The sequence below is a fragment of the Brienomyrus brachyistius genome, chromosome 4, assembly GCF_023856365.1.
Source record: "Brienomyrus brachyistius isolate T26 chromosome 4, BBRACH_0.4, whole genome shotgun sequence".
NCBI lineage: Eukaryota > Metazoa > Chordata > Actinopteri > Osteoglossiformes > Mormyridae > Brienomyrus > Brienomyrus brachyistius.
This window is the reverse complement of record NC_064536.1, coordinates 8,750,971-8,772,393: the sequence shown is the minus strand read 5'-3', so window position 1 is coordinate 8,772,393 and position 21,423 is coordinate 8,750,971. Positions and strand designations below refer to the sequence as shown.

General features: G+C 49.7%; 1 protein-coding gene across 5 annotated transcripts in view; it reads right to left on the bottom strand.

Moving 5' to 3' along the window:
* slc4a2a (solute carrier family 4 member 2a) overlaps positions 1-21,138 on the bottom strand; it is a 40,971-nt gene extending 19,833 nt beyond the window's left edge. Inside the window, exons 1-3 of one of the 5 annotated variants that reach the window (XM_049010399.1) lie at positions 20,878-21,138; positions 8,348-8,407; positions 3,381-3,516 (exon numbers count right to left, since the gene is read on the bottom strand). In XM_049010399.1, coding sequence (XP_048866356.1) covers positions 3,381-3,407 — 27 coding nt within the window. In that variant the 5' untranslated portion in view covers positions 3,408-3,516; positions 8,348-8,407; positions 20,878-21,138. Of the gene's footprint in view, positions 1-1,114; positions 1,366-3,380; positions 3,517-8,347; positions 8,408-11,641; positions 11,803-20,877 lie in introns of those variants that run through there. The other 4 variants (XM_049010398.1, XM_049010402.1, XM_049010400.1 and 1 more) reach the window with 4 other exon arrangements.
* Positions 21,139-21,423: the final 285 nt, after the last annotated feature.

The following is a 21,423-nucleotide window of genomic DNA, read 5'->3' as shown; positions in this document are numbered from 1 at the left end:
CGGTCATCAGATCAATGGATGGATCATTTGCTACTCTGCAAACCAGTGACAGAGAAGGTGTAGCATTCCTGAAGTATCCAACAGGAAACCCTAACTGCGGGATCATCAGAGTGGCCCCGTCTCTCCATCTCTTATCTGCCTTCAGCTCCACATTACTGGTCAGTGTGATTTTATCCTGCTAGACTTTGATTACCATCGACACCAACAGATGGTGCATCCACAAGCACCGAATTCGCCATATCACGCTACATCATCTCTTTCCACCATCTACACCACCTTAACGATTGGCCACATCGTACTTCTGACAAATCGCTCCAGGTCGATTCCAACTCCATTATGACATATTAGCTCCAGCTGAACCTTCGAAGGCTCAGGCCGTGTTGTTCGCGCTTCTACAAGCAAGGAGTGAGCTGTGCTCGTACTTGATTGGCTAAGAATGGAAATACACATTCAGTCTTTAGAGGAAGTTAAACCTGAACGTCTTTCCTTCCCACCACTCTGCGCGCCGGCAGTGGGCATGTGGCAATGAGCAACATGAGGACGCACTGTAAGAAATATAACTGGCTAAAAGAGGCTCAGGATGGAAGAGTAGCTCCCCCTGCTGGCTGCCTGGCTACAGAACGGTCTCGCAGGCCTGCAGATGAGAACACTACACGTGCTATAAAACATTTGCATTTGGTGCCATATAAAAATGATACAGAAGAGTGCAGAGTCTGTCTGGAAAACTACTGATCCTTCCGATTCCGATTTTCCGTACTGAATAATATGAAAGTGACGCAATACGATGATACATCCCATAACTGTTAAAACGTGAAAGTACAGCGCACATATGCAAGGTTAACAGTGTAACAATTCAGTCCGGTACAGACTCCACGTTGGGCTCTGAGTAACGTTAAATACAAACACACACAAATCGGCAAGTGTTACCGCTTCACTTTAACCCACTTCGGTCTTTAACGGGTACTAAATCTACAACGCAAGGCAGCAATTCGGCTGAACTGATTCTTTTTTTTTTTTTTTTTTTTACAATGGGGTGGGTGGGTATCTTGTTACAGGACACAAAGCCTTTCACTGTTTACTTCACAGAGGGGCTCTATGCCACAAAAAGACTCACCTTCATTTCAAATAGGAAGTCCATTATACCGCTGTCCTATAACACTCAGGAAGCAGACCACTTCTGACCTTTGCCTAAAGACACCTTCTCAACACTCATCTCAGAAAATCTCACTACGCCGTCCCTGGAAATACACTCCCGCCTCTTGTGAAAGCTGTCTGGGCGTGTGGTCTTTACAAATGGCTTCATCGCTGCAAAGGCACGCCACGTTCCCCCCCGACACACACACGACACACTCACCAGAGCAGGGTAATCATTAACCGCTCTCTGCTGCACATCCTGAGAAGCGCTAACAGCAGCACGAGCTTTCCTGTCCCAGCAGGACTCAGAGCCCCGGAGAGCAGGCAGGACCTACGCCTCCGTCAGCTCAGACAGACCAAGGGCGTTCGGAGCGCCTTCGTTCACAATAACCATTTTACGCTTATCGGTCAGCACTCATGGCCCCGTCTGTTATCGCTGATGGCTACACACTGGAAACGCTCCTCACTGCCTGACAGCAAACACAAGCCGATGTCTTTCCAAACACACGCATACACACAAGGTCACAGAGACCTGACTGATGTGAACCGAGGAGCGGGAAGGTGTCCGTCAGGAAGAATGGTGCAGCTCCATTTCACTGGGTTCGCTGGCTATTTGCATGGCACAGTGGCTACAAGCGGGTTAAGCCACCGTGCCTGTGACTGGAAGGTCACCGGTTAAAGCCAAGCTTCGACATATTAGTCACATCTCTATAGGGCCCTTGAGCAAGGCCCTTAACTCAAGGGGTGCTGAATAAATAGCCTGATCCTGCGCTTTGTGTGTGCGCTTCAAATAAAGTATGACGGCATATGTGAGGAAAAGCATGTCAATGTACCTGTACTTGTGCCAAATTCCAATAAAAGATCTTTTCCTTTAAGTGGGCAGGGTTTGGGAGAGCAGTCCTGCGGGGGGCGCTGTAACCCCAACAAAATCACATCAGCATCAACACCATCTCACCTTATACTCATCTGATTCAATAGGCGACCGATGGATAAAATGCAACTTAACCTAAAATATCAGGCGTTTAATTCGTCGTTTGACACCCTCTAGTGTTCCTTAACCCAGATAAAGAGCAGCGCTATTTTCATGCAGACCAAAAACGGATGCCGTTCTTCTTCCTGTGCGTCAACTTGGACCGTATCGCTTTTCCCGCCTGCTTCCACTGCAGTCCCACAGAACGGTCCCAAAAAAGGACCCGGTGGCCCATATCAGTTTCCGCATCCCTCTCACGACTCTGTGCTCCTGCAGAGAAACGTCGATGCAGCTTGATCGGAACAGGTGCTTCGGAAAACATTCAGGGAAATGCAGAGGATTCCCAGCGGGTTCCCGGCTGCCGTGACCCTAAGCAAGGTCGGCGAGTTCGGACGGAACCCAGGAGGTCCATCTCAGTGGACGACCTCTGACACACACATTGCGTCTGGTGTCTTACGATAGCGCCCAGAACACAGACCTCCAGACACAGACCTCCAGACACAGACCTCCAGACAACGAAACAACTACATCTTCAAAGCCCACTAGTAACCTTATTACACCGAGCACAGACCTCACATAACAGGTAGAGGCTCCACCATGGGGTACACTAACCTGGGCTCCCTTAAACGCATCTGTCCTTTTCAGCTTACCAGATCAGTCAAAATCCTCACGGACGCCCCCCCCCTGCACCAGTGATAGTACATAAACAGTTTCTGTCCAAAACCAACAACTACTATTCAAACAAGATACCAAGCTTCTGACAAAGAAAATATAAAAATGTAGCCTTATACTGCCTGATCGAGTCTCATCCGAAAGCACGTACGTCCAAGGTCCAAATGAATAATATAAACTGATCAAGAGACACCTGAAAATATACGCAAGCAGGTGTATCACTTAGTGTAACAGGTGCAGGAGGATGGGCAGTACTACCGGCCGTGTAACGACCCGCTGTCCGTATATAATTAGTAATACAGTATGCATACAATAACGTTGTATGTGTGACGGAAAGCTGCAATATCGTGATAGATAGAAAATGGCTTCCATCCAGTGGTCCTGGTCCCAAATGGGAACGCAAGTTGACAAAGAGCTGTACAGAAAATAGGCATTAAAATGAATTACGGCAACAAAATAAACAGTGGGTGTGTACAGAGTTAGGGTGGCATGATTACGCAGTTTCAACACTTAAGAAATCCAGGTGGAGGGGAAGATTTGAACCAAATATATTTTAATGAATGAGCTGTGGTCTTAGGGGCCAAGGTTAGTGGATGGTACTGACCTCACGGGCATGCGGGAGGGTGCTCATGGCTCTTCGGGGATGTGGGGGGCGGCGAGGGCGCGGGACGTGGCAGCTGGGCTCCTTAACCCTTCTCTTTCTCACTCAGACGCAGCGGGCACCTTTGGGGCAGCATAACCTGGGAAGCAGAACCGGCCAAAAAAGGTTAAATCGGAATAAACGGACAGGCCGATCACTCATGCGGCCCCCCCCCCCGCCTCCATGTCCAGGAGACAGGAAGGTAGCGCATGGCTTCATGGGAGAAGGAGAGCAAACGCTGGAAGCGGAGCAGATGAAATTCCCCTGGCAGTCCAAGCTGCCCGACCGTGCAGAGCGGCCTTTCATTGGCAGCAGACCACCCTCAGCGGGCACCAGGGCCGTCAGGAGATCAGCCAGCATTCAGCAGCTCTGTGCAGAGGGCTCCGTCATGCCAAACAGCAGGCATATCCATGCTCTTTTCACATGCAATGAAAGTCTGCACCATTGAAACAAGGAGCAGCAGCTGACGGAGGGGGGGGGGGGGGGGTCATTAGAGTCCCTTTTAAAGCACAGATGTGCCCCAACTTAGGCTACGCCCCTAGGACGGGATCTGCAACCAGATGCGTGCGACAGACCTTCAACATCTAATTAGAGTCCGTTACACCAGGCACAGCTATAGATAAATGTATTATGTCACGGCAGAGAAGTTCCATAATAGACGTTTCTCCCCCACACAAGCACAGCATATGAAGTAAGACAGGATTACAAAGAAGATAAGCGATAATATGATTAGTGAAAGCTCTGGAGCAAAATCCCTGATTTAGATGCATCCAGGTGAGTCTGTGCAAAGAACATAGTAGTGGATGTTTATTAGGGTCTTAGGGTTTAAGTTTCTCACTTGGTGTTACTCTGAGAACCAGGACAGCCCACGGAACCCTGCCAAGCCTTAATCATATCAAAGGCTGGACTGATATTAAAAACCGGGGGTCGCAGCGTTTCTGCAGAACGGTGCTCGCAGGAGATTATGCTTTGCCTTCCTGTTGTTTTTAGAAGCCGTGTAAAGTTCAGATCAATCCCAAAGCAGTCCAGACAGTCGACTGCTGGTTTGTTTGCGCAAAGGCAATGAGGAAAGTGGCCAGGGTTATGCAAGCGCTAATGCTAGCTGGACTCCTCCACTGGCAAGTGCGTGCATCAACAGAAAGGAACACAGGCGGTTTTTCAGGGAGACCGAAACACTGATTTTTCTCAATGTTCACATTTCGGGTGGAGAGTCACGCTCTTCCTCAGCCTGCCCTGTAATGCCATGTCCTACCAAAAAGACAAACGGGGACAACCAGCAAACGAGGACAAGAGTCACCATCAGCACAAACTCTGCTCTGTCTCCATCTGCTGCAACCAAGCGATTACAGCTACCGATTTCAATCTGCGCAGCAGTTCCTATTAAACCAGGAGATTCGAATGCAGGCGGAGTGACTCAGTGGCAGCAGTGCGGGATGGATCACTAACCAAAACCAAGTGCAAAACAGATGAGAGTGAGTGTAAATCAATTAAATTCAACTGCTTTCTCTATCCTCTTAAAAGTGAAATGTGGATCATTGTGACACTTTTAGTCACTTGGCAACAGCAATCTTGACACAAGATCAAGGTGAGGGTTGGCAGGTCATTGAGGACACCAGTCCATGGGTTTGAAGAATACCTTTCACACAGAAGAAGACTAAAGTACAAAGATCTCCTTTTTGTCAGATGTTTGCCAGAGACGGAAGACAAGCTGAACGGAAAAGCCTTGAACGGAGCAGCAGAGGTGGCTATTCGGAAGCCTGGTTCTCTTTGACACTATATAATCAGCGAACATCTACGAGCAGGAAGAGGGATGCATGTTCCAGGTGCCGCAGCAGACGCTTGAGCAGAGACAAGCAGCAAAGCAGGATTCACAAGGATTTCACCAGCAAGGTGAGAACATGAGCGATGGGCCATATTCCTCCAAGCACATACAGTGCCATGCAAAAGTTTGGACACACCTACCCATAGAAAGGTTTGTTTGTACTATGCTCTACATTTTAGAATAATATAAAGACATCAAAACGATTAAATATATAGATTATGCACTGACCAAAACATTTTTCTAAAAAAAATTACATTTGCTGAGGGGGGGGGCCCCAGATACACAATACTACAGGGACCCATTTTGAATGAACTTTTTTCTTCTATGTAGATTTATCCATTGATTCATTCATTCTTTTCTACTAATTGAACTAGATGCTACAGCCAACGCTGTATGGTATGTATGGTGGTGTTACTCTAGGGCCGAGGCGCGATGAGAAGCCGTTTTAAGCATGTTTGGCGATTGGCAGGGAGGAAACCCTCTCATGCATATTAATGAGTCGCTATCATTCCTAGCCAAGCGACTTGGCCAAACTCTCAGAATTGCTAAGCTACGCATTGATCTGAAATCCGAAATATACTGTGACCTACTGTAAATAAAAAGAAAAAGTTCTCCATTACCACAGGACAGAAACCAAGACCACCTTGAAGTGACACCCTGGACGAGACGGAGGAGAGTTTCAGCCCGTCAGCTAAACAGGGGGGAAGGACAGAGGGGCCAAAAGGGCAGATCTCCAAACAAAGGAAGGAAGAGAAACTTTAGCGGGATGCAGGGAGACCGGCACGGTGCGCTGAGGAAGCTGAAGCATTAGCGGGACGCAGGGGAGACCGGCACAGTGCGCTGAGGAAGCTGAAGCTTTAGCGGGACGCAGGGAGACCGGCACGGTGCGCTGAGGAAGCTGAAGCATTAGCGGACGCAGGGAGACCGGCATGGTGCGCTGAGGAAGCTGAAGCTTTAGCGGGATGCAGGGAGACCGGCACGGTGCGCTGAGGAAGCTGAAGCTTTAGCGGGATGCAGGAAAGACCAATACGGTGCGCTGAGGAAGCTGAAGCATTAGCGGGACGCAGGGAGACCGGCACGATGCGCTGAGGAAGCTGAAGCATTAGCGGGATGCAGGGAGACCGGCACGGTGCGCTGAGGAAGCTGAAGCTTTAGCGGGATGCAGGGAGACCGGCACGGTGCGCTGAGGAACAGAAGCTTTAGCGGGATGCAGGGAGACCGGCACGGTGCGCTGAGGAAGCAGAAGCTTAGTGGGATGCAGGAAAGACCAATACGGTGCACTGATGAAGCTGAAGCATTAGCAGGATGCAGGGAGACCGGCACAGTGTGCTGAGGAAGCTGAAACTTTAGTGGGATGCAGGAAAGACCAATACGGTGCACTGATGAAGCCGAAGCTTTTGCGGGATGCAAGGAGACCAGCACAGTTCAGCCATCACACAGGCCAGGGTTCCTCCTGATATCTCAAGGTGACACAGAGACACGGAGTGACTCAGCAGAACTGGACAAACAAATCGCCGGCTGCCTGGTCGCTCTTGGCAGATTCACAGAGAACCAGAACTCTAATCAATCTCTCCCCTAAGCACCTAAGATCAGACATTTACCTCTGCGGAGGTTAAACGAGGACATGCTTCCAAGCTGCCCTCCATCAGTGACTCACCATCAGCAGCTGTACCAGGTAACCGGTGTTTTTTTGAAAGCTGAATCATTTAATACACAATTGTGTCTGAAGAAAAGATGAAGGTTGGTAACTCTCTTAGAAAGAGGAGACAGCAGCCCTTGTAAAACCTACGCTGGAGAGCAGACCCCTCGGTTAGAAACAGGTCACATTAGGGTCAGGGTCTCACCAGCACAATGACATCGATTAGCGCGTCAGTACTGTCCACCTCAGGGCATCACCATAGCTCCAAAACCAAGAGGAACGGGGTCAAAATGAATCACCATGCCGACTGGTTCATAGCCTGAACGGCTGCCTATGCTGTGGTACGCAAAAAACAACATCAACAACACACTTATGCATTCAAGGTGATAATGAGACTACAGAATACATATTACAAGCCCTAATTAAATTTACTGCTACAGCAGAACTTAAACCAACCTCAGATTAACCCTAGGATGCAAACAGCATCGTGTGACTTCATTCCCCAGTGATCTGTTGCCGCAAGTGGTCGCCATGGCCGCACAGGACATTATCAGAGCAGTCTGTGTTCCACCACAAATCCTCTCAGTCCTACAGCAGATGTTCTCCCAGGCCAAGGCATCACTGAGCAACACGCATGAAACATAACAGCTGTGCTGCATGACGGACACAGTGATGAACTTCCGAGCCTCCCAACAAGAACCAGAATCTCAGTCCAGGACCTTCATACAAGTACATTAACCTTCACTCAAAATACTAATAAAAGGGAAGACTGTTTGATCAGAACAACACAGAAAAATTACCTTTACTGTTAATGAGAGGGGGCACTGACCTTAGAAGAAGGAAAAGCTGAAAGATGGTTAAAGATGTCAATTTTCTGCCCGTCACACCTCAGCCAAGAATAATAAATAATAATAATAATAATAATAATAATAATTTTAATAAACCTTCTCATACTGCAGAAAACGCCATCCTTTTCTACAGACTCCAGGCACATCATTGACTTTTTTTTTTCCAGCAAAAGTTTCCCCCAAATACTATCAGTATTTAGACAGCGAGCAGAAACAAGGAGGTGAGGCTGAGATCCCCACCCATCGAGGTCCTCCCTCTCCAAAAAGAAGAGCTTCATTTGTCATAAATCAGATTCCAGCGTCTGCTCAGTAAAATAAAGGCTTCAGGTTTCAGTGTCCTGGTAAAGAGCTTGAGATGAAGCCAGCTTGTAAGAAGGAATTTTTTTTCCTGGTTACAGGAAATATGAAAGAACTGGTTTATTTCTGGTGACTCAAAGCCCAAATCTGCCCCAAAGCAGAATGCAGGGTGATGGCACTGAGCCGCTCAGCCGAGCAGGTAGACAGAGCCGAACAGAGGAACCCAAAGGAGAAAGAGATTCGTGTGACAGAGACGGCAAACTGTCAGGGGAGACGGGGTCCCAGAGTCACCGCTGACGGCGGACAGAGAGAGACGAGCACTTACCTCTGTGGGCTCTACTGTAGAAGGGCTACAGCAGACATCGCAGAGCAAAGCTGAAAGCCACTGCGAGGAGAGAGGGATGAGGGGCAGAGAGAGAGAGAGAGAGAGAGAGAGGAGAGGGAGGGAGAGAGAGAGAGACACAATCTGTTAGGTGAGACAACCCCCGATTGGCTAAGCAGAACGTAGGACCTCTGTCACATGCTCCCAGCCTTCAGGTACCGACTGGATACTCAGGGCTTCCTGCCTGGGATTATGTGTCCGAAACACAGGCTCCTGAACAGCATGTGACTAGAGCGATGACTCAACGGTAAGGCACAGGATTGGGGACCTCAGGCACAGAGACACACACACACACACACACACACACACACACACACACACACACACACACACACACACACACAAGCAGATGTGAATATCGAATGACATAAATGGTAAATGTGTGCAGGTTTCCCAGAGAAACAGTGAACAAAACACCTAAGATTAACTACCACATCCCGGGCACATACACACAGTGCGTTCCTCATTAGCTGAACACGCACACAATCAGGATTACTGATACAGACACAGGACAGCCTATGACTGCCACTAAGCCTTGTCGTGCTGTGATGCCCCATATCTCAGCCCCCATACCCCCCCCCCCCATTGGCATCAGAGGAGGCCTTGACTGCGAACGTCAGTGGCAGAGTAGGGCGCCACTCTGCGTGGGCAGATAAGCGTCACCGCAGGCTGCGCGGCTGGGCCATCCCCTCTGAGGTACAGGACGGAGACTGAGGCTCCTTCTCAAGGCTGTCTGGACCCAACCGTCTACCACCTGCACCAGGAGCTGTGATGGGCGACATGGACTAAAGAGGGACAGTCGAAGGAGATGACTGATGACCAGCTGGCCCAGCCTCCCCACCATGGGGTAGGTCTGATGTTTCTCCTGGGTACAATGATTTACCGCGCAAACCTAACGTCCGAAGCTAAAAGGTAGGCTTTGGTGCGCCTCGAATTCACGGAGTTCTTCCATGTTCTCTCTGTAAACGCCGTGTCATGGCTCCCAGCACGCTGCCACTCAACCCGCCAGTACCTCCAGGCCACACGCACACGGCCATGTTCACGCCGGATGATCGGCTTCTTCTCCTCCTCACTCGGATTCAAGGAAACCTCCTTTACCAAGAACGCAGTCGTTAACATAAAGTTAATGTAAAGCAAGGGTGAGACAAAATTAGAAGAATTTAGGAAATGCCTGACGACGCATGGCGCAGGACTTTGAAACGGACAGGGTTCAGTGGAACGGTGCTCTCATATTCTGATGACAAACCTGAGAGGATATATCACGTCTGAGTCAGCAGCACAGCCAGTTACCCTTTGAGGAGGAAGGTTAATCAACACTGCAAGACACGAAACGAGGGAACCTCTAAAACACATAGGAATGAACAAGAAGGCGGCGGCAGAGTGGGCGTGGCTTCACGAAATGACGCAACAGCAGGGAGGACCGTGGGGACGTTGCAGTGCAGGCAGGTCGATTGACATCTTAAATATATGTCTGTATACCTCTAAAAGTAAGCAGGACCCTCCACGCATTTAGGGAAGGTCCGCGAGCAACCAAACGTGGCCCTTTGCTGTGGCGAAGGAACTCATAGATTTAAAAAGCCACAAAGTCCAAAGATAGGAAGCAGGACGAGGCCGAAGAGAAACCCGGAGTACGTCCCACACGCAGCGCCAGAGAAACGCCTGCATCTGCAGTTACATTAACCTCCACGCCTTGTGACCCTGACATTGGCCTCCATCTGCAGCGCAGCACCGCTGCTGCCGGCCGTTTTATTTCGGTCTTCAGCTCTTTTCATGTTTCCCTGTGATTATAACCCTGCTTAGCCAGAGCTCAGGGAAAACACCGACCGGTTTCCCCCAGAGCTGTCGTCAACACGCATTCATCTCAGCGCGATGGCAGACCTTCCCGGCAAATAACACATGAAGACACATTTAAAGGAGCCTTTTAATAGAAACTACAATTACAGCGAGTGTGTAAGGCAAAGGGGGGGGGGGGGGGGCGCGAGTTTGTGGATCCAGAAAGCTTGTGCGATCTGACGACCCCGCTACCTTCACCCCCAAGACGTGAAAATGCACCGGACCGGATCCAAGACCCGATTCAGAAGAAACCATGAAGTTATGCAGCAAGCATGCAAAAGGTCACGGGCCACAGTCTCGACCCGATTACCGCCGTTACCGCGTGTTACTCTGAAAAATGAGCCACGTTAGTTCTGCGGCAACGGTAACGGAATGGCAGTGGGATCTAACTACAGTTTGAAAAGATCTGAGGTGCCTTGATCGAAACACCATCAGTTCTATCGCATCCTAACTGTCGAATTATATTTCATAATGTTTTGCGGCCTTCACCAAATGCATATTTTGGTAATGCAATCATTTCTGAATACCAAAATATATATCTATATCAAACCAAAATCAAATCAAATGTAGTTGTCACATGTACAGACATACAGTGTATAGTGTGCAGTGAAATGCTGGTCTGTCTGGGACCAAGACTGTTACAACACGAGTATAAAGAAATAAAACACAAAGAACGTAAAAAAAGATATATATATATATATATATATATATATATATATATAAACAAACATGTGACACACACTCATGCATTCCTCAGTTCGCAAAACTGTTGCTGAACCCTCACTGGAAAAAAAAAAACCTCTAGCTGCCAGAAACCAAAACAGTGTCAAGTCTTGATGGTGCAGACCGACGTGCTGCAGGGTCTCCGAACGGAGGAGCCGCCACACGACCACAGCACAGAGTCATTCACACGGACAGGAGGCTGCACCCATGCCGAGGCCACTGAGGGAGAGCCGAGTACGCCACCCGCTGGCGGGCCAAAACCATGGACCGCAGAGACCACGGGCGTGGAGCTTCGATGCGCCATCTGATCCAACCAGCACAATATAGACAAAGCTTTAACTCAAACACTTCATTCGCGATACGGTCAAATGTCAAAGTGGCACAAGGCAATTAAGCATTTTCTTCCGAAGGTTACACACCTGTCCAAATACCATTGCGTAAAAAAGACAAAAGACTCAGCGATCCTAAACTCTGCACATGCATTTTGTACATTCCTTAACGACACAATCTTTATGGAAGAGAAAAAAAAAAAGCCCAAGTTTTTAATATCAGAGGATTACCAAACAGCATCTGACTGATCTGGGAAAACACGCAGAGTGAAAGCCTGCAAAGACAAAGGAGGGTGTTGAAATGACAGCCCGGTAAGACGAGACCAGGAGACAGAGGACGCGGCATTCATACCAGCACCGCTGCGGTCACCTTCAGCGCGTGAAAAAAATGCGCGAAATCGCGAGGCAGCCACAGAACTTGGTCCTCCGTAGCCCTGCAGCTCAATGCGGTGACGGGAGAGAACGGCGCTAGAGGAGTGAGTGCTCGGCGGACGGGACTGGCACATATAAAAGGGCTGGGGAAGGAGTGGGGGATTAGGGAGGGGGCAGCTTTGGGTTTAGCTTTTTTTGGAGAAAAAAAAAAAATCCACAACCCAAGGTGGAGGGGAGTGGCCAAAGACAGTGGTATAAGAGCAGCTTGGCCCCGCGGTCGAATTCCACAGGTGCACCATGTGACCCCCGTGTCCCACAGCGTGGCCCGGGACCGCCCGAATGCTCCCTGTGTGCGCGTGAGTCAGGGCGCTGGGAAGCTCAGTGCCCCAGCGATCACATGGTATAATGATGTAATGATAAGCTGCCTTAACCCTTCGCCACGGCTCACTCTCTCACACTGGGCCCTGTTTTTTTTCTTTCTGCCGCACACTTAAACCGCACTGCCACAGCCGGTGCCCGACCATCGAGAGCCACTCTGAAGCCTGTTGCGGTCGGACCCTGGTACGGTGTGAGAAGCAGCAAGTCAGGCTGGGTGACTCCTGACCCGCAGGTGAGATTTGGCGGGCTCCCTGAACGAAACGCCTGCCAGTTGCCGTACATTTATGCGCCGGCTGCCAGTCCTTGAGGAGAGGATTAGAAACCCCTGGTCTGTTTTCCCATCCAGACTCACCCGACCTGGATTAGCACCTTTCTGGAAGGAGTAGCGTGCTTGTACGCGTTTAGTCCAAGTCCCATGTGCCTCTCCTCTTCCCTCTCTTCTTCCGAGCGCCTGTCACATTCCCAGTTGTACGCACACCTCAACTCGCATGGCCCCCCAGTACAGCTTTGGGGAGGGGGAGCAAAAGTGGCCCAGCTGTCTCTCCCAGTGCAGCGCTTTGAGTATCGGGTCATGGAAATGACAGGCAGAGCTTCAGTACCGGGCCGAATCACTCCGAGCGGGTTTCAGCTTATAAAGCCCAGCTGGCAGGACCATGGAGAGAGAGGTCTGAGTGTCACCCCAGCACCCATGTGTCCAGAGGGAGACCACAGAGGGAGACCACAGAGGGAGACCACAGAGGGAGACCACAAGACAGATACAGTGTGATAAAGACAGCAAGAGACTCACAGCCAAAAGATCAAGACCTTACAGCCACCAGAGCATCGGGGGGAAAAGCAATAAAAAAAATACACAATGCAGCTACTTCAGTCCTCGGTCTCTCCTGCTTCCTCAGAAACCAGAACTGCCTGATCTCAACAGTCCAGAACATCCCTACAAAAACCTGAGTTGGCTGCCGAAATCAAGCGAACCATCCAAACCTTCTGATAGTTACGCATTTTCTTGTTTATTTTTTCTTTTCTTTACCGCTCACCTGCAGCTTTTCGTGGGTGGTGGCAGTTCAAATGTAATTAAGGCTTATTGGCCCCCCTGGGGCCCCATTCGAGCGGATTACTGCACTCCGCTGGGAAAATGCATGACCTTTAAGCCCTGAACTTCAAAGCTCTTGCGAGTTTCGTCTGGGAATAGACAGTTACAGCACTGAAACGGCAAAGCCCACATACCGTACATACAGAGCATCGGAGGTGCAGGTCCTCATCCTACACCAAAGGTGGCACTCGTGAGCAGGGTCCGGGTGTCATTGTCCAGTACCACAGGATATGTGGCAGATTATACTCTCCGGCTGCAGGAATGACCTCCGGAAAGAGCCACATGCTGTGTCCCAAAATTCTCTGTAAGCTGTCGATCCACTCGGGCAGTAAGAGTAACATCAGACGAGTGACTTAGGTGAATATTTACTGACTGCAGTTGGTCACACTCTCCGTTAGCCACATGGGGGCAGCACCTCATCTATACAGTGTGGCACTGCATAATCACTACTCGCCGGGGGCCAGATATGAACCCCCCCCACCCCACCCCAGCAGGCTCAGAATCAAAGCCACAGCCTCGCTCCAGCAGATATCTGAAAGCAGAAGCCAAATCAAAGCCGGCAAATCAGCCACAGCAGGAGATCAGAAAGCTGACGGACCGTCAGCCCCTACCTGGGGTCTGTCTGCAGTGGCAGAGGCAGCAAAACCTCGCCGACAGCAGAACGTCGGCAGAATCAAAAATGGCCGTAGGTTGGGTAGTTGTCACTCATCCTGTCTTGCTATCCATGACAGACACATGTATACAAGGTGAACACACAAGTCAATCAGAGGATCACAAACCCACTGCACATAGTTCACAGTAAGAGAAATCGGCAATTCAGCCCTTCGGTCCCTTCTGGAAATGACACTTGTCACTAACCAAAGTTCTTTTCCTCCTATTGTCCTGCTGGGAAGAGCAGCTCCCCATTGACATCCGGCCACTCGTCAACCTGGCTACAAAGGCCCCCAAAACCCCCTTACAGCAGCACTTTGCTTTTTCCACACCTTCCTGTTGGGTCTGCTGGTGCAGCAAAACGGAGAACCTGGTTCTGGGCCAGACGTGTCGCCGGCCATGAAGCGTTTGCCGAGATCACCAAAAGGGCTTCAGCTTTTGGTTTGACACTGAAATTTCGGCCTGTAAAATAGAGCAGAAACTGGCTGTACGAGTGGCATGTAGCTGTATAGGTCAATACTAGCTGAGAGCTCTGCACCAAACAGGCATGCGGATTTACAAAGACCCATGAGTGGCCCCATTAGTACCAAGATCTCTTCATGCTCACTTTTACCTCCCTCCTGAACCAGGAGCTTTTTAACAGAGGAAGTAGCGACTCTGAAATCAGCCCGACCATCAACCATCGATGCACATTACACAAAATAAAATGAATCCTTTTGCCGGAAAGCCTCAAATTTCACACCCGGATACCTGGTACATTCATACGGTTGAGGCTTTTTCTCAAAAGACCAGAATCTTTGGCGTGAGTCTCCTTAACAGCAGACAGCTGAAGAGGAACTAACTGCACGCCAACAACACGCTGAACTCAACCTGACAACAAGTGGGCAATCTGAGCTTTGACCTGATTGCATTTCACTACACAGAAGTGTCTCTTTACTGCTGTGCCCATAAGCATCCTGCTCACCAGAGTCCTCGTGTCCTCCGGTGGCCTGCCAACCACAAAGGCTCACACAGGTATCCTTTACAATCTTCGAAAAACTCATCCACAAAAGCACTAAGCCTTGGTGTGTCGGCTGTTGGGGCGGATCGATTGGTGAACCAAGATTATTTTTTCCACCTGCAAGTTACGACGTTGATCAAAAGCAACGTGCGATGAATATGAGCGACACATTAAGTCCCATAGGGCGGGTGCTGAATGCAAACCACTGTACATGAGCAGTCACACGTCCCAAGCTTCTAATCCCATAATAACATAAGCAGAAGATTAAGAGCAGAGATGAAGGTTTTCGGTATGGAGCTCAGTCCACCTCAATCCCAGCATGCACCAAGGCAGAGAAGCACCTACTGTAGGACCAGCTTCTGCGGCTCCTTTCCTCATCCCAGTACTGTCTTGCCACTGACCATGGCAATGTGCGACCTCCCCCCCTATAAAAAGCACACAGACTGAAACCCCACTGCATCAACCATCCTAAACATGGACATGAAGGCCCAGACACAAATCCCATGCATCATTTCTACAAATGCAGGTGGGGGGTGGCAGCTATAGCCAGTACTGCGGCTATAAGACTGAACGCTGAAGGAGCACCCTGTTGGCAGTCAACCTTTACTGATACTGCTGAGAGAAACATACTGCTTGGACAAAAACGAGCATGAGAAATCTGACATCTCTACTGTCTCGGAAATGACTCGCTTTTTCTTTTTGCCTTTGTCAAGCAGAATCTGTGCCAAACATGTTTGCTTTACCATGAGGGGCTTCATAAACTCTGTACAGAGTCCTCATGTTCATCGATTTCTTTTATTTTAATTTATTTCATTTTCAGCACATGTAAAATATTGCGGTGGCTGAGCTGGCCGAAGAGGAGGGACAGATTAGGAGGGAAAAGAACAAAAAAGAGAAAAGAACAAAAAAAAGGTCTAAATGAGGGAAATGACTCCCTTTTAAATCCAGCTGAAGACTGACATCCTCAGCTCAGTTTAGCGTGAGTTAAACAGGCTGTCGTCTCCTTCATGAGATGAGGTGACCATTCAGTCAGTAACATCCTCTTAGGACGTGAGGCAGCAGGGAGGGCTGAGAGCTAAGGACTCTCTCCCTCCCCCCCGTGAGAACCTTCCAGATGTAAATGATGGTTAAGCCCACCTGGACATGTTCCTCAAGCAGGGACGCACCGTCGCTTTTGCTGAACATGTTAAGCCCGAAAACAAGAGGTCGCCCACACAGGGCGACAGAGAAACCCGGCGACTCGCTGGGAAGCCCGTCCGAGAAGCGAGAGCGTGCAGGACCAGGCTCCCAGTCAGACTCCGTGCCACACACGGGATAATTAAGGGGCAATTCCTGGGAAGAAGCAGGAGACAAACACGACTGCCAGGACAGGATGAACGTTTCACAGGCTCAGACACTCCCGCGCCCTGCTGCTCGCCACCCCACAGGGCGCACAGGGGCACCTGCTGTGAACGGTGTTTTGGGAAAGTCATGTTACAATCGCAACAAATTATTAAGGGCTATTAGAAGGAAACATGATACAATGAATACAGAGCAAACACAGAACTCACGTAGGCCTGTAGAGAGGAGGAACTTCTTACTTTTCACGCACACTGACAAAGAACTGCTGCTAGCGAGATCATTCCTAAAGCTCAATTCGATAAGAATGACTGTACTTGTGGCTGAGAGGCAAACTATCCTTAGAGTCTGATCGGCACAGACTGCTGTGGGCCATCCCAGCCGACACCGTCCTGGCACTGGTTTGGTGGGGGTGGGTCCTGAAAGCCAGCTGCCCCGAAAACAGAAAGATGTTCCCATTCCTGCACCCGTTATAAGTCCATGGCTGCATGCAAGGTTCTGTTAGACCGTGAGGGAAAAGCCATAAACATTCAGAAAGGTAAGGGGAAGTGCAAAGGATGCCCTAATGTTCTTGGTTGGGTGGTAATCTGAACACAAACAGCAAATTCTGATAATGGAACAGTCATAGAGGGCGGCATGGTGGCCCAGTGGTTAGCACTGTTGCCTCACACCTCTGGGACCTGGGTTCGAATCTCCGCCTGGGTTACTGGAGTTTGCATGTTCTCCCCATGTCGTCTTGGGGTTTCCTCCGGGTACTCCGGTTTCCCCCCCACAGTCCGCAGACATGATAATGGAAGTTGGAGTTACTAAATTGCCTAAAGGAATGTGAGTGTGACCTGTGATGGGTTGCCCTCCCCGTCCTGGGTTGTTACCTGCCTCAGGCCCATAGCTTCCGGGATAGGCTCCGGACCCCCCACGACCCATTTGGAAAATGGATGGAATCGTCAGAAATAGAATAGAGGTTTCATTTGGATCACTAGGGTGACAAGGAAGTCACTGGAAGAGAAGTGACTGAGTTACCATTTGCTCTTGAGGGAAGTCCCCATCCTGTCCAGCCCCCCTCCCTGTCTCCTCACACCCCGGGAGGTCACCCCTTATACCCCCACTACACCTACACACGGCGCATAAAATGGGTTAGAGAACTGCCCTTGATTCGTATTTGAGTTGCCTTTCAATACCCAGTACATGTCTACATGATATTACTTTGCTGTTCAATAAACCATTACCATGCTGAAACAAGATCTGCAAGTGGCTTCCTTATGGAGAAGAGTAAGAAAGGGGAGAATTGTGAATATCAGCAAAAGGCTGAAGAGAGGGCATTTTCACAGCTTAATGTACACTTTGCATTCCGAAACATAAACAGTCAAACTGCATCAGGAACTGAGCCAGATTTCTACCTAAAATTAAGCGACACACAGCATAAATGTTTTTAAATAACTCAACATTCAAAATAGCTCCAACCAGACCAATTCATCTCACCGTAAAAGCATCATTTTCTGTAAATGCGGCAGATTTCCAGAGCACACAGAGATACAGAACGCAGTCAAGATACTACAGTGTACCTATGGTGCTAACTTGCAGCATGTGTCAAGTTCAGATGCTCTGTAATTTAACACATTTCATCCACAGCTCGGGACCTAAAATGAGCACAAAGGTCGCGTTAGTTGGAGGAAAATGAGGCGACCGAAGTGAGCAGCCAGGAGAGCGCAGGGCAGCTGTCCACCGGCAGCTGTCCATCCCTAATAACCCCTTTCAAGGGCCCATGGAGAGCAGCCAAAACACAGAGCTCCCGGCGCGCAGCCTTTCTCACCCCGGAGAGACCCTGTAAACGTTCCTTTCACCGGGCGGACAAAAGGCACGACGGTTGAACAACTGCAGGTCTAATTAAAAAGCGGGGAGAGCACTTTGCACTGTGGCACCGAGCGACAGAACTCAAACCAGCAAAAACAAACAGGTAAAAGGAGTCAGGCCTCGCCTGATCCCCTTCGGAATGCCAAGCCGCCCTGTCGGGCTGGCGAAAATCCACCGAATCGGCGAGCCCACAACCCGGCATTTTTTCCAGTAGTAATTAAAGCGTGCTTGTTTTTCTGCGAATGACCCAGTCTAAACCAGACTAGGGCTGAAGGAAGCAGTCACAAATGACCTGTCCTGCCTGACATGTACCTGCATTTCTGTGTCTACCACCACCTCCTCTAATCCAAGGGACAGGGTGTAATGTGGTGACCTGGCCTACAGGGGGAGTCTGAGCCAGCAGATCCAACTAGTGCTTTACCAGTGAAGGCAAGGCCAGGCCAGGCATCCTCAAGCTCTGCAGACCAAGTCAGCCCTCTTGAGAAATCCAGCAACGCTAGGGGGTTATGCTCTCTCAGGGTGAAGCTTGTATCTGGATCTGCTGCAGGTGGGGTTGCGGTTGAAGCATCAACAACACTGAACAAATTTGTAAATCCTCACAATTACCTCCGGGCCCTGTGCTCACGCTATTCTGGGATTGCTCCGGATTTTTCACATCCTACCCACTAAACATCGAGAACCATGGACCCAGGTTTGGGGAACCGGAGCAGCACACCAAAAGAACCTCTACATTGCATTAATTTATCCCGACATTCTTATCCAACGTGACTGAGAAAGCAGGGTTGGTTAAGGGTTTCTGCTCGAGGGACAAATAGTGAAACCAACCCGCTGACCACAGGATTTGAACCAGCCAATTACAGGCACAGCAGCAGACCCACTGAACCAAACACCACCCCAGCATAACTGAACTGAGTAACTTCCATAACACAAGAGTACTCTGACAGTGGAACAAAAACGTCTTCACTGACACAATCTCAGGAGATCTCACATACAGGAAGGGAGCCGGCTGCAGGTCAACACAACAGAACGTTCTTCTGAAGGTCAAACCCCTTTGTGGAAAATGTGACCCGGGGAGAATCGCAGTTTGTGACATCAAACTGCAGGTTGTCCGTCACTGCCGTCAAATACCCCAGGCACTGCAAACTCAGAGGAACCACCAACACTGCGCCACCTAGAGGAATTCACTCAGAAATCTGCACAACAGCCATCGCTCACACGGTTACATGCATTCACCGGTTCATGTTTCAACAGGAACTGCATGTTTCTGGAGCCTGGGAAAAGAGATGTGCAGGACGTACTGAAGCCAAGGCAGGAGCCGAACCAACAGAAAAAGGCAATAAGCATGTGCCCCAAGCAGAGTGATCAAGCATGGGCAGACATAGGTGGTGTGGTAGCTAAGAACATAAAACCAATTAATCTCCTGTATGGTAAACAAAGAGAGGTGTACAATTATAGGTTTCCCAGCTGCCTTTGCAGACACGACAAGTAGCGCATTACTGTATACATATAGTTTACAAGCTCAGACATGACTCACAGCATGGACTCCTGCATTGACAGATGGTCCTCTCATACCTGGCTGGACCTTTCTGACCAGAGGGGGGATGTCACGTCTATTCCAGAAGGCCAAAACCTAGTTCTCCCTAACAGGTGAGGGATATATATATATTGCCCTCCCCCTCCCCCTGACTCACAAAAGCCTAACAGCTATCTGTAAATGAGGACGCCACGCAATCATGTGACCCTTTAAGCCACGAGCCCTCTGTGTCTGACCAATCGGTGCCTAATGCAGCCAATCACAGCTCAGCTGGAGGGGGATATCCTCCCAAAATGACAGACGTCATTCAGGCCATTCACAAAACCAGACAAGAGGAACGGTCCTCAGATTATCATTACAACAAAAAATCAGCACAATATTCTGTTAATTTAACACATCTGTCACCTAAATCTTTGGCAGAAGGAGATAATCTCTTAATTCGGGTCCTATTAGAACGTGCTTGTCTACCATGTCCTGTTACCCCACAGTTTAAAAGCTTAAAAAATAATATTGATACCTAATGCCTGAATTCTGTCTGGGTAATGTTACTAGTGAAGAGACTAGTGAAGAGACACACCCAAAGGAATCTTCAGCCATGACTTTAGCCGTACAAATGTTATTAAAATCGATTAAAATGCAAAACATTTAAAGGTAAACACTCCCAGCGACATCATAACACCAGTCTCGTTTATACTCATGGTAAAATCAAATTGCACTTTAAAGACACTGTTCGGTTTTATTTTACACTTATTAACAACACGTTTATCAGATGGTCTTTAACAACTCTACCGTCCCACATTTATGTGGGGCCAATGATAGCGAAGGGAATCCTCGCGTCCGGGGCGGCGGCGACCTGCCTTTTGTTCGTCCGCTGAGCCGGTTCGGCAACGGCAGCAAGCAACCGGCAGGACCCCCGGACACGTTGCTCGGCCGCTTTGTTTCGGCGTTTCCGCCCAACTACCAAACGACACGTCGTATGCACAAGTCGCCAGTGAAGCACAGCCGGCGTGGAGCCGGTTAACCAGCGGCGCCATCCTAAGGGAGCAGGAGTACGACCGGTATCCGTGGAGCGTCGGTCTTTAGATCCAGAACCGAGCAGCCGACACCCATTTATACCGTAAAATTAATATAGATATTAAAAATGCATCGGTGGCTCGGTTCCGCGCTCCAGTCTGGACCACCAAGAGGGGCTCTGGCGAGGAACGGACCGCTCGCTCCGCATCGAGGCATTATTACCCGCCATCTCTCCCTCTCGTTCCAGTAAAAAAGCAACTTGGGGCTGGCAGCGAGGTTTGCCTTCAACTTATTTAGCGGTCTGTTCGCCTGATCCGGTCGGACCGATGGTGGGCGGCGGGTCCATGCTGATCCAAGCCTTACCTGGAAGCGCCCTCTCCGTCTCAAACTGGGGTTCTAAGCCCCTCACTAGGGCAGATCGGGGGAAAACTACGTACGCGTCCACAACCACGTGTTGCGACGTCCTTCTCAGGCTCCCCACTTCTGGGCGGGGATGTGCATTGTGCAACCCCAGGCTGCTACTTCTCCACGCCGTGGGGCGTTCATCCCCATGCTCCCGAGCAGGAAAGAGGGTGTGCATTGTGCAGAGCCGGGTTGCTCCCTCTCCATAGCGCGAGGCATGTATGCCCAAGATCTCGAGCTCGAAGGTGGGTATGTGCATTGTGGAACAACGGCTGCAGCTTGACTATGGCACGGAGCACTTATCCTCATGCTCCCTAGCTGATAGGGGGATGTGCATTGTGCGGTGCCGCCCTGCTGCCTCTCCAGGGTCAGTGTGTGGAGGGGCTGTAAATGCTGGAGCATATGAAGAGGCGATTCGGGGAGAATACTAGCCGACTTCAGGCTGCCATCCAGCTTGGTTTGTCACCCCAAAAGAGCTCCCACCCAAGCCGCTGAGATTTGTCTTTA